We start from the raw sequence: 15,054 nt of genomic DNA on the forward strand, positions 1-15,054 counted from the left end.
ATTTTCCTATGTGTATTATTCTTCTAGCAATATTTTTTAATGATTGCTACCCGTTGGGCAAAATGTGATCACGTAATTGGACCCGGAACAAGTATGTATGCTCGAAGCATCATCATAGGCATAACTATACGCATTCGGACACGCATTCTTGAACACCCTCGAGTAATGCGTGGGGGTGCAAGTTTCCGGCATCGAATGATTCCCAGTGCAGCAAAACTCAGGTGTGTTGAATGCCGTGCATGCACTTTTACACGCGACCACCGAGCCCGAGTTCGAGTCTGTGACCTGTAACTCCTTTGGGCAATCACCATTCAGGTCTGCCGTGCAGCCTGCATACTGGCAGTCACCGGTTCCGCCAATAGGTACTATGAGCATTCCAACGTTGTATCCATCCACCAGGCTCACATCATAGAAGTCTATGCCGTCCCTGGGGTCGGTGGAAAGTGTAAACTCGGCTAGCGTGGCTGGTGGCTCACCGCTAAGGGCACACCTGAGCGAGCCCCTACAGTCACCAGTGATGCACCTGCCATTGCCTAAGGGGCTGAAGTTGCACCTAGTTCTTGCCCATAACCGCCCTGACCATCCGGGTTGAACTGTGAGCTGGACCGACTGCCCCGATGCCAAGGAGAACCCGCCGCCCCCAAGGTTCAGCCCATTTTGAGAGAAAATACCAGGCCAAACAGTATAGATGCATTGATTGTTAATGGTAAACACGGCTGCTGAAGCTATGGAGCCTGCAATTTGAACTAAAAGTCAAATTATTTATAAAATAAAAAAATAAATAAAAAATACCCAAGTGATTAGCTAAAATTAAGAGTGTTTTGTAGACATTGGAATGGATTTTACCTAACGAAAGCAAGAGAAGAAGGGGAAAAAGCTTCGAGCTTATCGCCATTGGTGCTTATGAGGAAGAAGAAAAGAAGTTCAGAGTGGTTGGTGTACGTTATTATGGGAAGAGCTTCGTATTTATAGTTGGGTGAATGCTGCATTTTCTTCCATTACCAAATTTGGGCCTTTCTTTTGGTGAGCATTCTTTTTGCTGGGAGTATTTCTTGTTCCAATGTGGGAACCGTCCAGGACTGTTTGTGACGTAAACCAACAGCAGCCCGCCACGTACTGGTGCAAACCAAATTAATTTTTAGAAAAAAAAAAAATACAAAATCAATTATTGTAGTTTACCTAATTTATAATTAACTCCTCGTGGTATCAAAATAAACTCAAAGGTCCCTAAGGTATGCTAAAAAAATAATTTAGTCACTCCAGTCAAATTATGTCTACTAATTTAACCGATTCCGTTAGTGGAACACTTACTTAAATAGGATATGTGTCACAATTTTATTGGCTCTAACGTTTCACGCTATCAGAATCTTTTAAACCAGTAGACGGAATTTGGTTGTAGGGACTAAATTATTCGAGGATCTCTAAGTTCATTTTGATACTCCAAAGGGCTAATTGCAAACCAAGTAAACTATATGGACTAATTTTACATTTTTTCCTAATTTTATGATCAAGGTACCTAACACTAATAGAATAGGACAAAATTTTATTTTAAACTCGATTAGAAGAATTTTCTCCAATCGGGTTTAACATATGTTCAAAACACATGTGATTTTCCCTTATATTTTCAGTTCTCACTTGCATTTTTAAAATAACATGTGATTCACATATACATGTAAAAATGTGACATGCATACATCAGATAACGTTAGATCCAATAAAATAATTCCGTACATCTATTGTTAATAATTTTCAGTAGAAAGTGTAACAAATAGAAATAAGATAACATTAGACTAGGCGGATCAATCCTTTAGGTTGGGGGCCAGAAGAATAAGATTCAATGTTCATATTTTGAAAGTATGTTTTGGAATAATATCTGAAGCAACTCATCTTAATCTTCAATCTGATCGAGTAGGGTTTGGGTTCGAATTCAAAGCCCTTCTAAAGCAATTTATCTGAAGCAACTCTTCTTCACATGCGTACTCAAATTCCTCATCAAACAAGTGAAGTTTAGTTTAACATGAAAAATATTTAATTCAAATAAGAGTTAAATTGTAGAGTTATGGTTCGAATTCAACACCTTTGCTATAATATTATTTTAAATCACCATTTAAATTAATTTTTTACCATGAATTCTTCCAATAATGTTGTTCGAGATGATTGATTTTGGTGGCAATTCAAGACACAAAATTGCTTAAAAACATTGGATATCATCGATTATGGGTGATATTTTGGCAGTCAATTGTAAATGGCAAAAATGAACATGCATGATGCAACCCATCCAAATCTTGGTTAACTTTTTTGTTGTTAGGTAAATGTGGTTTAACCCAACCACCACATTAGGTTATGGCACACGCCAAGCAGCTCAAAGTTTTGCGTTTCATATATATATATATATATATATATTCACCTAATCAACCAACCTCATACCATATAAGAATCTTTACAATCAGGGACAGAATTATTATAAATCGTGCAATTAAAAATAATAATTTTAAAATTTGAAAACATGATATTTAAAAATGTAATTAAGTATTTAATAAATTTGATATTTAAAATTACAGTTTAACCTTTAAAATCGTACACACATTTAGTCTATAAAATCATGGTGCCAAATATTCTCTAAACTTTGAATCAAAGCAAGAGCAATAACCATACTAAGGCAAAGAATAGCATCATTTTGTTTTATATAACTACCTAAAATCAACAATAACCTAAAACCCACACATACTTGTCCCCATCATTAAATCATAAACGAAGAAACACTTGGAAAGTCATCTCCCCCAATTAATATTTTTTAATGATCACGATCCGTCGGGCAAAAAGTGATCAAGTAATTTGACCCAGAACAAGTACATGTGCTCGAAGCATCATCGTAGGCATAACTATACGCTGTCGGACACGCATTCTTGAATAACGTTGAATACTGCGTGGGGGAGCAAGTTTGCGGCGTCGAATGATCTCCGGTGCAGCAAAACTCGGCTGTGTTGAACGCCGCGCACGCACTCTTGCACGCGACCACAGAGTGCGAGTTTGAGTCCGTGACACTCAACTCCTTCGGGCAGTCATCGTTTAGGTCCGCCACGCAGCCCGCATACTGGCAGTCACCTATTCCGCCGATAGCTTTTACACCCATTCCGACGTTGTACCCGTCCACCAGGCTCACGTCATAGAAGTCCTTGTCGGTGGAGCCGGAAGCAAGTGTGAACTCTGCTAGCGTTACTGGCGTCTCGCCGCCGCCAACGCAATTGAGTGAGCCACCGCAGTTGCCGGTGAGGCACGTGCCATTGCCAGAGGGGTCAAAGTTGCACCCAGTTCTGGCCCATAACCGCCCTGACCATCCGGGTTGGGCTTGGAGCCGGATTGACTGCCCCGATTGCAAAGAGAACCCACCGCCCCCTAGGTTCGGTCCGTTTCCTGAGAGAATACCAGGCCAAACTGTGTAGGTGCATTGATTGTTGATGGTAAATACGGTTGCTGAAGCTATAGAGCCTGCAATATGAAATAAACGTTTCATAAATATTAAAAAAAAAAAAAAAAAAAAAAAAAAAAAGCCGAATTGATTAGCTAAAAGTTAAAGCTTTTGCAGAATTTTACCTAATGAGAACAAGAGAAGAAGGGGAAAGAGCTTGAAGCTTATCGCCATTGGTGTTTATGAGGAAGAAGATAAGGAGTTGAGACTTGAGACTGCTCAGGTCGTGTACGTTTTTATGGGAAGAGCTTTCGTATTCATAGTTGGGCGACTTGGGTCTCCCTTGCATTTTCTTCCATTACGAAGTTTGGGCATTTCTTTTGCGTGACCATTCTTTTGAATTTTGATGGAAATGTTCCAATGTGGGAACCCACAGGGACAATTTTGAAGTAAACCAACAGCAGCTCGACACGTATTGGCATAAACCAAATCTCAAGGTATTACTAGCCGAACAAACTATTATTCCAAATCTCACATGAATTTTTCCAACTCAATAAAAAAAGAAAACTAGAGTTTTTAATCTTCTATTAGAATTTTCGAACTTTTTTTTCCTCCTAAATGCACACGAATACTTGTCACAAATCCAAATAAGGTATAAAAAAAATATCCTAGCCAGATTAATCTTTGTATCATATCATTGGTTTAAAACTTGAAATCATTTCTTAAAATATCCTAGGCAGACATGAGATAACTAAAAGACTTAACCAAATAACCCAACGTGTATACGTGTGTAAAGGCGTGCGTCTTGTTAAAATCACACAAAGTTTACCGGAATGTGCGTCAAGTCACATGACAAACGGCTATTTCCATGGAGGACAACAGAAGAAGAGTCGTCAAAACCACAACATGGCAAACATCAGCTCAACCTCCCACTTGTCACAGGTAGTCGGGGTAGTTAAAGCCCACATGCTTCTTCTCCCTACTCTCTAAAAACTTGGGCATGCTACTTTAGTTTACTATTTTTTCTTTCTAAAGAAAATAATCCAATTCATCACTTATTTATCTTATTATCTAATAAATTTTATTGCTTAATTTTTTATTATTAAGATACCATCACATAAATAATAAATTTATAAAAAAATTTAGAGTAAAAATTACATTACAATGTCCCCACTACATAATGCCAATTTTCTTCGTTTGTTTTGTCATCATATTGGTGTGTGTGGTGTATGATGTTGTCGGCTATAAGATGAATAGGCTTACTGCAACCAACCCAACAATAATTGGTGTAGACATATGTATTTTATATTACCTTCCTTGTCACGAGAAAAGAAAGAATGGGAAATAGCCAAAATCTTCTTTCATTGTCGTGAAGTAAAAAATTGGAGGAAAAAGTAAAAACAGTCATGATATCGCAGCTTATTACCTAACCAGTTGAAAATGAATTTTGTCAAGTAAGAAGAAAAAGAAACCATTTTATGTAGCACACGCAAAGAAACTTGGCTGGGTTCTCATAATCCCAACCAAATGGTTTTTTATCTAACCATGCCCCATCGCCATGGTCGACTAATTCACCCAGGTGATTTTCATGACAACCAACCTACATCCTCTCTGTTTCTTCTTCTTTCTATTTTATTTTGACATGATCAAGTGGGGTCTATACATATACCAGAAAACCTTAGCCACACCTTCGACTAAGGTCGATGAGATTAGACGTATTAGAAAAAAAAAAAAAAAAAAAAAAAAGTTGATGAGATTGAGATTCTATGCAAGTCTTAAGAATTGTATGGACCTGCAATTCTTTCAATAGAGGTGGCAGATCACCTGCTCAAGGTGAAAGGCGGCTAAGGGTTGTCCACCACCCCTAAATGCTTGTTTTGGCAGCGGTTCAACCACCTCTAGCACATTAAGCCTTAACATCTCTTGCTTTTTTCCCTTCTCCTTCATGCATTATCTCTAATACTACTACTATGCAATATCTCTTTCCTCGAAACACAAATTTAAGGAAGGCTGAGATTTGTTTCTGTCCGGAGATCTGTACCTGAGAGTGGATTATGTTAAGCAGCAGTAAAGTAAAACACAAACAGAGCTGTCCTCCTATGGAGTGGGGATTGCAATGTAAATTCAATGGGCTCCGTTTATCCTAAACGTTACACATTTGTTGCCAAAAATTGCACTACATTGTAACCTGCTTCAGATACTTTACTTTTTTTCAATTATGTCCCGAGATACCCTTCTACCTACTACACAGTTTTTTTTTTGGGTACCAAATAAACTTGTTAAACATACTATATGATCAACTAGAATCCACATTCTCCAACTCTGTAACTCAGCAGCTGCTCGCCCGGTTGCAAGTTCACACAACAATTTGCCAAATCTTAGTAGGATATATGATGCAAATTCTAGTTGGCCCTATATCATTTCAAGTTTTCAAACAACATTTACTACTCAACAACATGTGGTGGTGGGATTCAGGCCTACACTAGTCGACATAGTGCACTCTTTTGGAAGTTGTCTGGCATAAACAAACCCAAGCTTAAACTCTATCTAAAAGGCAGCTGTAACTGCTTGAATTTATAAATTTATGCCACAAACTTTGACCATAAGCACTAGTAAATACATAGCAGAACCCCAGAGTAACAGAAAACTTACCTGAATTTCCAGATAAAGCCCTAAGCACCGTTTCATGCCCCCAGCTACTTGGCATAACATGATGGCATTCTTGATAGAAGGAATTGGCATTTTTATTGAATAATAATAATTTTGGTGGCAAATTGCATTTTAGAAAAGTCGAGGCAGCAAATACTTTCTTTCAACGTGCTTTTTACCCAAACCAATGTAGATTCTAAAACAAATGTCAGCAGGAGAATTGAACACTCATCAATCAGGACAAATAAGAGCTTAAGCTTTAGATTTATCTTTCAGAAAGTACTATTCACTTTTGTGATTCTTGCAATAAAAAATTGCTTTAACAAAGCCTAAAACTGGCCAAGGTTGAAATTTAAAATGAGTAGCAGAAGCAAGATATACACATGCTAAACCTACATATATTTTGAACCAAATGGATGAAAAAAAGGTAAGATAAGCTAATATGGCAGTCAAACACATTACAACCATAAAATTTACCGAGCATTTCAATGTAGAAAGTTCTCCTTCGGTTCCTTGGTTAGGGAAATGGCCCTGGGCCACAAAATATGAGAGCAACTGGTCCTTAAGCTGGAAGGCATCCATTAACCAAGCAGCAGCCTCGCTCTCAGATGTTGGAATCTCATCAACAGGGATACGCCGTACATGAATATGAACTTCTGAAGGATCCACACCAAACACATTGTCGAAAAAGGAAGGGCATTGATGCTTGTATGCGATGCTCACATCATAAACTGCAGTTTATAAACAATATGAAGGTTTCAAAAACGCTATACGAGAAGACACTGCTAAACAAGAACTGCTCCTGTCATGAGAATTATGTCATAAACAAAGAGCTATTGGAAGACATGTTTTGACCAGTCAGGAAAAAAATTTCAAATGAAGTTAACCACCCGCAGTTTCAATTATCAAGATGTTTTCCACAGATTCAACTGCGAGCATTCCTTTGTGAGTTACAAAACACTGTTTCCAATGGTAATGCAAAAGGAATCAGGAACCACAATTATTACATAAAACAGACAAGGACTGGATAGCACCACCGCTAGGCAAAGAGTTGGCATCACCAAAGGTGCATCTTACTCTGTAAGCACACACCAATTTTCATATCTACCAGAGAAATGCAATTAATCTACAAAAAGTGCCAATGCAAATGCCTTGAAAGCAAAGAAATTACACAGAATGGAAGACAGGAGTATAATTTTGTGAAAAAAACCTGCATCCAAGGATCCCCGTAGAGCTTCCAAGCAAAAAGAAAAGCCCTTAGTTTTTGGGAGTAGGACGTTAGCCAGTATAGGAAGTCCAGCTTCAGCTGCAAATTTCTGACTTTTCTTGCATTTCTCTTCACTTTATAAGAAAGCAAACAAAAGATTAATGTCTAAATGGAGTAAACATAAGTGTTGCAAGTATAATTTCACACAACAAGATGTAGACAGTAATTAAAGAAAGACAGATAGGCCGTACAAAAGGACCCCATGCGTTACTTAACATACATATAAGATCTGTAATTGCCAGTCAATATAAGAAACTTAAGATCCATAAGATAAAAAATTATCTATATTGAAATCAAAATTATATTGTTCTTTTTCTATAAGATAAGATGCATGCAAATGGAATTTAATAGAATATAAAAGGTGATAAAGAAGTAGTACGTAAAATCAGTTCCTTCAGGAAAAACAGCGAGCCATAATGGATCCTGAGGATTTGTAAATGTTGAAAGCATATGGTGCAAAATAGGTTCATCGATTTCCCACTTCCTTTCCACGGCAATGAACTCCAAAATGTGAAATCCCCAACCTAAGAGAGGAAGTTTCATCAAGCTGCTCTTAAGTATATATTTGATGTAGCCCAGACAACCCTTCCGCAATGCAAGATTCCACAAGTACATCCAGTCAACCTCAGTTCTGTGATTGGAAATAAGCAAAACACGCTCCTTTGCTGGAACCATATCTCCAGCAAAAACCACTTTGGTCCCATTTATTTTTTCAAATAGAAATGGCCACAGAGCCAGCCATAGGCCAAAGAGGAAGCATGACACTTTCCTACTGTAATGTATGCTGACAAGCCGTAACAAGCCAGCAGCTGTGGGTGCAAAATACACTACAAACATGAAGGCAGTGGAAAGAAACACCACTAGACATATGAGACCCCTTAAAACCCTAAGAGGAGTCAAAGGGCGATGCTTTAATTTATTCTTATGAGATCTGAGCGGCCTGCAAACCTCCATATTGTCAGTAACTGTTCAAAAACCTCCCTCCTAAAGACAGCTGCAATAATGGCCCCAAGGTTACTTGAGATGCTCCTAAAATTTGAGGCAAAAGAAATAAAAGAGCATATTAGGGGGAAAAAAGAAGAAGGAGAAGAAACATGTCCATCTCCAAACAAAAACAGTTCATATCATTGCTTGAAAAAGAGAGGGTGGGGAGGAAGCAGCATGTTATAGCATTTATGACTAAATGGCAAAAAATTGAATCCATAAACCATTTCTGAGAGAACGTCTCAAGTCATTAGCAGAACTAATAAACAAACTTATTATTACGGGCCAAGTGGTGGTATAATCCTCACAAGAAACCACCATGTAGCTCATCCCCACTAAACTTTGAATTGACGATAGTTTGATGTTTGTAATAAATGTCTACAACTGCTAAAGGAATATTCAGTTGGTCTAGATGGTCAACTAAACTAAGCAGGTCCGGTCAAATACTAATTAAATTATCAAAGCTTAAAGACAAAATCACTTTTCTTACGTTAACGCTTTGACAGAAATGCAGACAACAAGTATCAGTTCCCTTGGCAGCAAACAGATCCACTATGTGGTAACCTAAAAATCTGGGCAATGAACCCATCTGTGCAATTGAATAAAACCATATCAGATATCTTCAGTCATTGCCATTACAACATCGAATTTTAGCTTCAACCAAAGGCAACACCCAGAAGTAGGGAGGAAATTACTTAGAAAATTTGAATTTCCATCTTGAGAAGCTGGAATATCTTCGTCTTTTCAACAACTCCAACCCCCCTAAGAGCTAAAATAAAGGTGTTCCACTCACAACTCATCCATTATAATTCACTTATATTACCAATTCGCAAGTCAAAAAAAGAAAAATTGAGCACAAAAGCTGTTCATGAGATAACATCAGTTCATTGAGCACTTCATACTACACTTTTTCACAGCCTCATTGGCTATGGTTCAAACTTTATCAATATCAAGCCCACAAACATCAGAAAGCTTCCCAATATAAGACAAAAAAACAAAAGGTATTGGAATCTAATAGAGCTTAAAAAGATCTGCTAAACCATAAAATGATATGAACCCTAATTCCCAAATTAACGACCCTTAAAAGGAACTCCAATTGAGAGTCAGTGATGATAGGAAGTCAAAGAACAATTTTATACACAAACCATCTGAATATTCATACTTGTTTTCAAAAGAATTTTGATAAATTCAAATTAAGCTCTCGTACCTGGACTCTGATCTGAGTGAGACACAGAGAGAGCTTTTCTTTCTTTCTTTTTTTTTTTTTTTTTGGCTTCCAGAATAAGTTTCTAGAAGACCAAACCTTCCATACATATATGAGACATTTATATGCCAATAGAACAGGGAAATGCGAATCTCCTAAGATTAGGATTCTAGGGGAGGTGGGTACCGCACAGGGTCACCCGCACTGAGGTGACCTACGTGATTGGCTGTGACAGGATAACAACGTCAAACTGAAAACGACATTTCGGTTTACTTGGTTTGCTTGGAACTTGGGAGAAGTAAAAAGTGGACGTTCTCCCTCCGACAAGTGACAAAGCCCTGTCTAGTCTGACGAAGCAATACTTTATTTGCCATCTCATGCTTCTAGAGAGGCCATCAATCATCAATGACCTAATTGGCCCAAAACCTAACCAAATGGACCCAATACAAAGAACCAATTTTATAAGTCTTTGGCCCACTATTATTGTTTTTTTATCAATATTTTTAAGTGTAGATTATGGATTATAATAACGACCAAAGAATAAATTAAGCCCTTTTTTTTTTTTTTTTGGTGACCACTAATCCTTCGTTTGTTTGAAAATAGAGGCCGTGAAAGTTTGACAATTCAACATAAATTGAAATTATAGGAGCCTATAATTTTCCTTCCCGACACGAAATTGGCGGAAAACCATAGCCGCCGAAATTCATGTGGACGAATGCGTGTCGGTCCAATGTTTTACCTTGAAGGTATTGCAATAGGTGGAGGGCGGGCTCATATTGAATTCCATTGATGGACTTTTCCTGTCAATTGGAAGCTGCGTGGAAATAGGGCACGGACCATTTTTGTAGACCAAGTAAAGTTCCTTTACAACATAGAAATGTTATGCAAAGTTCAAAATTATAATATATGATCCTTGTACAATTTCTTTAAAAAAAAAAAAAAATTGAAAAGAGGGGGTTGTTAAAAAACAAATCAATAAAACCAAGCAACAAAGTAGTCGTATCAGGTGTCCTTTTCTTTAGTGTTCACAGTGCCCGAATGCGTTGAAGAAGCGTCGTCGTCAGCAGCCATGCTCTTTCTCGAATGCATTTTCGTGACGTAGAACTTCAAGACTAACAACAAAATCGCTCCATTCAGCACGGAATTGAAGCTCCAGGCCCCAATGCCGTTGCACCCACCTTTGAACAAGTGCAACAAAAGCACCATAAAATGGCAAACCAAGTTGCAGACAAGCAACACAACCTGGCAGTTCACCACAAAAGGAAAGCGCGCTCTGGGCAACCCCATTTCCGTCCAGAAGCGGTACCCATAAACCACGGAGTAGAGGACAGTGGTGAGAAGTATTGCCAGGACCTGGAAAGACTGGGAGAACTCGAGCCAGAGAAATGACATCATGATGAGAATGGACTGGTTGAAGAGCGTGAAAATCGTGAGCTTTCTGCGGCGGAGGACGGTGAAGAACGTGCGGAGAAGGTGGAGGAAGCGCGAGAGGTAGAAGGCGTAGGACCAGAAGAAGACGCGCCCGGAGGGGCGCGTGCCGAGGGGGAAGCAGAGGAGCCACTGGAGGGGCGTGGTGATCTTGGTGCGGCCCCAAAGCCAGCGCGTGTCGCGGATCTCGGCGGCGGCGGAGAGGAGTGTGCCGACGAAGATTACCGCGGAGATCAACGCCACGGAGAGGCTGTGCGCGGCCGGGATGGGGCCGAGCGGGACAGGGCGGCGGCGCCGGAAGAGCGTAAGGAGGAGGTGGAGCGTGGTGGCGGCAGCGATGTAGGCCGGGATGGCTGTGAAGAGGAAGGACCACGTGGAGCCCCATAACTGGGTGGGGTTCCAGCGGAAGTTAACGATTGATGGGTGCTCTGACAGCCAGAATGTGAGGATCTTTAACAAGCGTTGTCCCATTTTCGGTGGCGAGAAAAATGATCGTCTCTTTGGATTTTCTTCCGATGGGATCTTAAACGAATGGGGTTTAGCAATGGAGATATATAGTCAGATAAATATTGGAAGGTTTGACAGGTTGAATGGGTTCTAGAAATGGAGGTGGCGACGAAAATGAGACCTGGGAGCTCGACTGATACGAAGGGCACGTTGGGGGTCAGCGGGTTATGAAGGGGAGAACAATCTTCGAAAATGATTTGTGGATCAACGCAATCCATAAATACCATGGAGAGATTCAGGTAACCAAGTTCCCTTCTAGAAACGGAGGTGCACTACGTTCTCTTCTAGAATGATTTACTCTATGGTTTAAAGTAAGTTTATAAATTTAATGGTTCACATTTTATATATATATATATATAGTACCATATTATTCAAAAATTAAATGATATAAATAACTCGTTTAGTAGCACTTTTAAGAGTTAAAAAAATAAAAATAAAAACCTTTTAATTATAATATGACATAAAAGTAAAAGCTGTTTTAATTGTAACTGTATTTAAAAGTATACTTTTGTGGATTGAGTTATTTGGTATTTATTTTTTTAAAAAAAAAAACAAAAAAAATTGCCTTAAAAAGTGTTATCAAATAAGCCTAAAATCTAAATAGTAAAAATTGTAAAATAATCTTCTCAATTTCACTTTGAAACCGGAAAAATGGGATTTGGTTAAGGTAAAAAGACAGGCGACTACATACCCACTTCAGCATGTATGTACACAATATAATCGATCAAACGAGTTTAAAGGAAAAAAGGAAAAAAGAAAAAAAGAAAAGAAAATGGCTTAGCAAAACATATCCGTGATAAAAATAAGGTATGTTTGTTTTTATATTTTTACTAAACGATAATTTAAAATGTATTTAATTTGTCAATGTTTTATTAAATTATTATCCGCCATTTGTCAACTTCTTGATGGCCAACACCAAAACTAGTAGTCTAGTATAGGTAGATAGGTGTAAAGTGATCTCTAAGAAACAGTTCAATCGGCCAGTAATTATGTTTCATAAAGCAAAAGTTAGTAGTTCGAATATTATTTTTCTTTTTCCTTCCCTTACGCGGCCATGGAAAAAAAAAATGATAGGTGTAATATGAGACATTGCAATACCTGTATAGGCTCCTGAAAGGCTGCTGGCATGTGCTGCTTCGCTCCATTGCAAACAGTCAGCCCTAACCCTTTGCTTAGAAATGATATGCCCCAAGTAGTCTACCTCATAGCACCCAAATTTACACTTGGAAGCCTTGGCATAGAATTGGTGTTGGCTTAGGATTTCCAATGAAATTACTAGAAATAATTTTTACAATTTATAAAACTATAAGATTTGAGAGGAGGGGCATAGTTTCTTGGAGGATAAGGATTTAATTGATGTTTTTAAGTTTGAAAACTCAAGAAAAAAAAAAATTAGGCACATGAGTCATAATCAGAATAATACTAAGGTATTAAGAAAGTAATAAACTTGAACATTTGGTGTTATACAATTGTTTAAATCAGTTTTAATTGTTGGGGTTACGTGGAAGATTAAATAATAACCCTTTAGAGCATTAAATGAATGTAAATGATCAAATCTTTTGAAGACTTTAGGGAATTAAGTTAGGATCACAAGTGTAATAAAATGTTTTAGGAATAAAGGAAAGTGAGGCTAAGTGCACAGGGTTGGGTCTAAACTTGGGCTTGTTTGAGAATGGACTTAGTAGGTGAGTTTTGTTTTGAAAATGATTGATATAATATCAAACAGATAGAAGTTTGAATTTTTTTATGGAAAATTGAAAAAAAAATTGTTTTATAGTTAATTTTTTATTTAAATAATAATAAAATTATTAATTTGATATAAAAAGTCAAATGTTGGAAAGTTGAAATAAAGGGGGACTTTGGAAAGTCATTGCCAAACCTACAGAAAATTGCTACATAGAATGAAAGGGAGAATGACATATTGATGGGATTGGTTGATCCAGTCAAGATATTGATGCCGGATAGGGCCCTCCTAATTAAGAAAATGGTGTCACACAATTGTAGGTTTTTAGAATCGAGAAGAGGATTTAGAACGAAATGAATGAGTCGAATGACACAATCCGGCAAAGTATAAAAACGATTTAAGCAACTGCGGTAAGCAAGTTATCATTGTGTTAGTATTTTTATAGATGTTGACCTTGAGCAATTTTATTTACAATGTTATAAAAAGTTTTCAAAGAAAAGCTAGGGTCACCATTTAGGCATTATGATATGTGTGAAAATGTTTTATGCATGAAATGTGTGACGTGAACTGCTTTATGAATGTTGTTTTCAAACAATACATTATATGTTTTGATGATAATATTATGTTATGTACGGATTTCATCTTACGTATAAAAGAAAGAAAATAAAAGGGCATAAGCATTATTTTATTTATTTATTTATAAATATATGTATAGAGGCTAATAGGAAATTTTGATACCAAAGAAAGTAAGCGAAATGAATCACCAGTATTATGTGTGTAAACTAAATATTTATGAAATTATCAAAAGATATATGATAGGAGCTCAACTGAGCCACATTTAATACTCAACTTTTGTGGATGTATGTTTTGATTTTTGTCTCTTTTTAAAAAATTTAATTTTGAATTTGACACAACTCTTATGTGACTTTATGCTAGTAAGTAAAAGTTAGATTTTAGATGGAGTTCAATTAAGCTCATATCATATCTCTTTATCAAAATGGGCACGTTTATATGAAAGTGTAGCCCCATAGTGGATTTATTGCCCATCAAAGCCTTAAGCGAAGAGGACAACTATAGAGAAGGGTTGAGTAGGTTAATCTTGTTGAAAGGGACTGATCACAATAAGCATAACCTTGACAATAGGGGTTAATTAGAGCGATGAGATGGAAAAAAAAAAAGAAAGGAAAAATGGAAAGAAATAAGATGGGTGATCAATTTTTTTAAAAATAAAACCGTATAAGCCACTCAATTTTTATGTTTATAGTAAAGGGTATTATTTTATAGAAAATGATTGCTATGTGAAGATATAAGTTTATGGACTATTTTTTTTTTTTTTTTTTTGTGATTATTTATGGACTAATTTAAGTTATAAAATAAGTTTACTAAAAAGCACTATTATTTTCCTAAGCATGATATAAAATCTAGTTGGTTCCTAGTCCCTCCCTAGGGCGGTGATGCGCGTGGGTGCACGTGGGAAACCGCGCGCGGTGATATATCATATACTCAAATGAGAGGGAATTAGGTAAGGTCAAATGTTGTGCGCGAGTGTGAATGCAAACAAACACTTTAACACCACACACCGTTAATCTAGAACCTGGACCCGAATCGTTCCTCGACGCACCGTTTCAAAGGCCTAAAACGCTCTAATCGTTTCAACACTTCAACGATTTTATATTACATACAAAAATTCATGTTTAAAGATTAAACTATAATTTTTAAATCTAAACCATAATTTTAGTTAGGGGTGTGTTATAACCATCTAATAATTGTCAACTGCTTAAAAAATATTAGTCAGTAGTTTTAAGGGTAGGAGTAGGCAGTTAACAACCGTTAACCACCTATCCTTATATATAATAATATATATTTAATATACTATTTTGGTGTTTTTTGGATTGATTTTAGATTTGTAATGTTTTGAATTTG

The 15,054-nt window shown here is 37.2% G+C and overlaps 3 protein-coding genes and 1 pseudogene across 5 annotated transcripts; all 4 read right to left on the reverse strand.

Moving 5' to 3' along the window:
- Positions 1 to 36: 36 nt before the first annotated feature.
- LOC132183856 (pathogenesis-related thaumatin-like protein 3.5) lies at positions 37 to 895 on the reverse strand. Its single transcript, XM_059597313.2, has 2 exons — positions 847 to 895; positions 37 to 734 (listed from the first exon to the last, which is right to left on the reverse strand). The coding sequence occupies exons 1-2, from the start codon at positions 893 to 895 to the stop codon at positions 37 to 39; spliced, it is 747 nt and encodes a 248-aa protein (XP_059453296.2).
- A 1,734-nt stretch (positions 896 to 2,629) lies between these two features.
- On the reverse strand, positions 2,630 to 4,463 carry LOC132184785 (pathogenesis-related thaumatin-like protein 3.5). Its single transcript, XM_059598544.2, has 2 exons — positions 3,594 to 4,463; positions 2,630 to 3,488 (listed from the first exon to the last, which is right to left on the reverse strand). The coding sequence occupies exons 1-2, from the start codon at positions 3,640 to 3,642 to the stop codon at positions 2,794 to 2,796; spliced, it is 744 nt and encodes a 247-aa protein (XP_059454527.2). The 5' UTR covers positions 3,643 to 4,463; the 3' UTR covers positions 2,630 to 2,793.
- A 1,829-nt stretch (positions 4,464 to 6,292) lies between these two features.
- On the reverse strand, positions 6,293 to 9,591 carry LPAT4 (lysophosphatidyl acyltransferase 4). Of its 3 annotated transcripts, none has more exons than XM_088518675.1 (5): positions 9,516 to 9,588; positions 8,799 to 8,897; positions 7,704 to 8,353; positions 7,268 to 7,398; positions 6,293 to 6,788 (listed from the first exon to the last, which is right to left on the reverse strand). In XM_088518675.1, the coding sequence occupies exons 3-5, from the start codon at positions 8,276 to 8,278 to the stop codon at positions 6,340 to 6,342; spliced, it is 1,155 nt and encodes a 384-aa protein (XP_088374801.1). In that variant the 5' UTR covers positions 8,279 to 8,353; positions 8,799 to 8,897; positions 9,516 to 9,588; the 3' UTR covers positions 6,293 to 6,339. The 3 variants fall into 3 exon arrangements, with proteins under 3 accessions (XP_088374801.1, XP_059455646.2, XP_059455645.2); XM_059599663.2 differs by lacking the exon at positions 9,516 to 9,588 and adding an exon at positions 9,004 to 9,498; XM_059599662.2 differs by lacking the exon at positions 8,799 to 8,897 and having other exon boundaries at positions 9,516 to 9,591.
- Positions 9,592 to 10,514: 923 nt separating this feature from the next.
- On the reverse strand, positions 10,515 to 11,534 carry LOC132185771 (fatty acid elongase 3-like pseudogene; annotated as a pseudogene).
- Positions 11,535 to 15,054: the final 3,520 nt, after the last annotated feature.

Source organism: Corylus avellana, chromosome 7 (assembly GCF_965113065.1).
Source record: "Corylus avellana chromosome 7, dhCorAvel1.hap1.2, whole genome shotgun sequence".
NCBI classification, from domain to species: domain Eukaryota; kingdom Viridiplantae; phylum Streptophyta; class Magnoliopsida; order Fagales; family Betulaceae; genus Corylus; species Corylus avellana.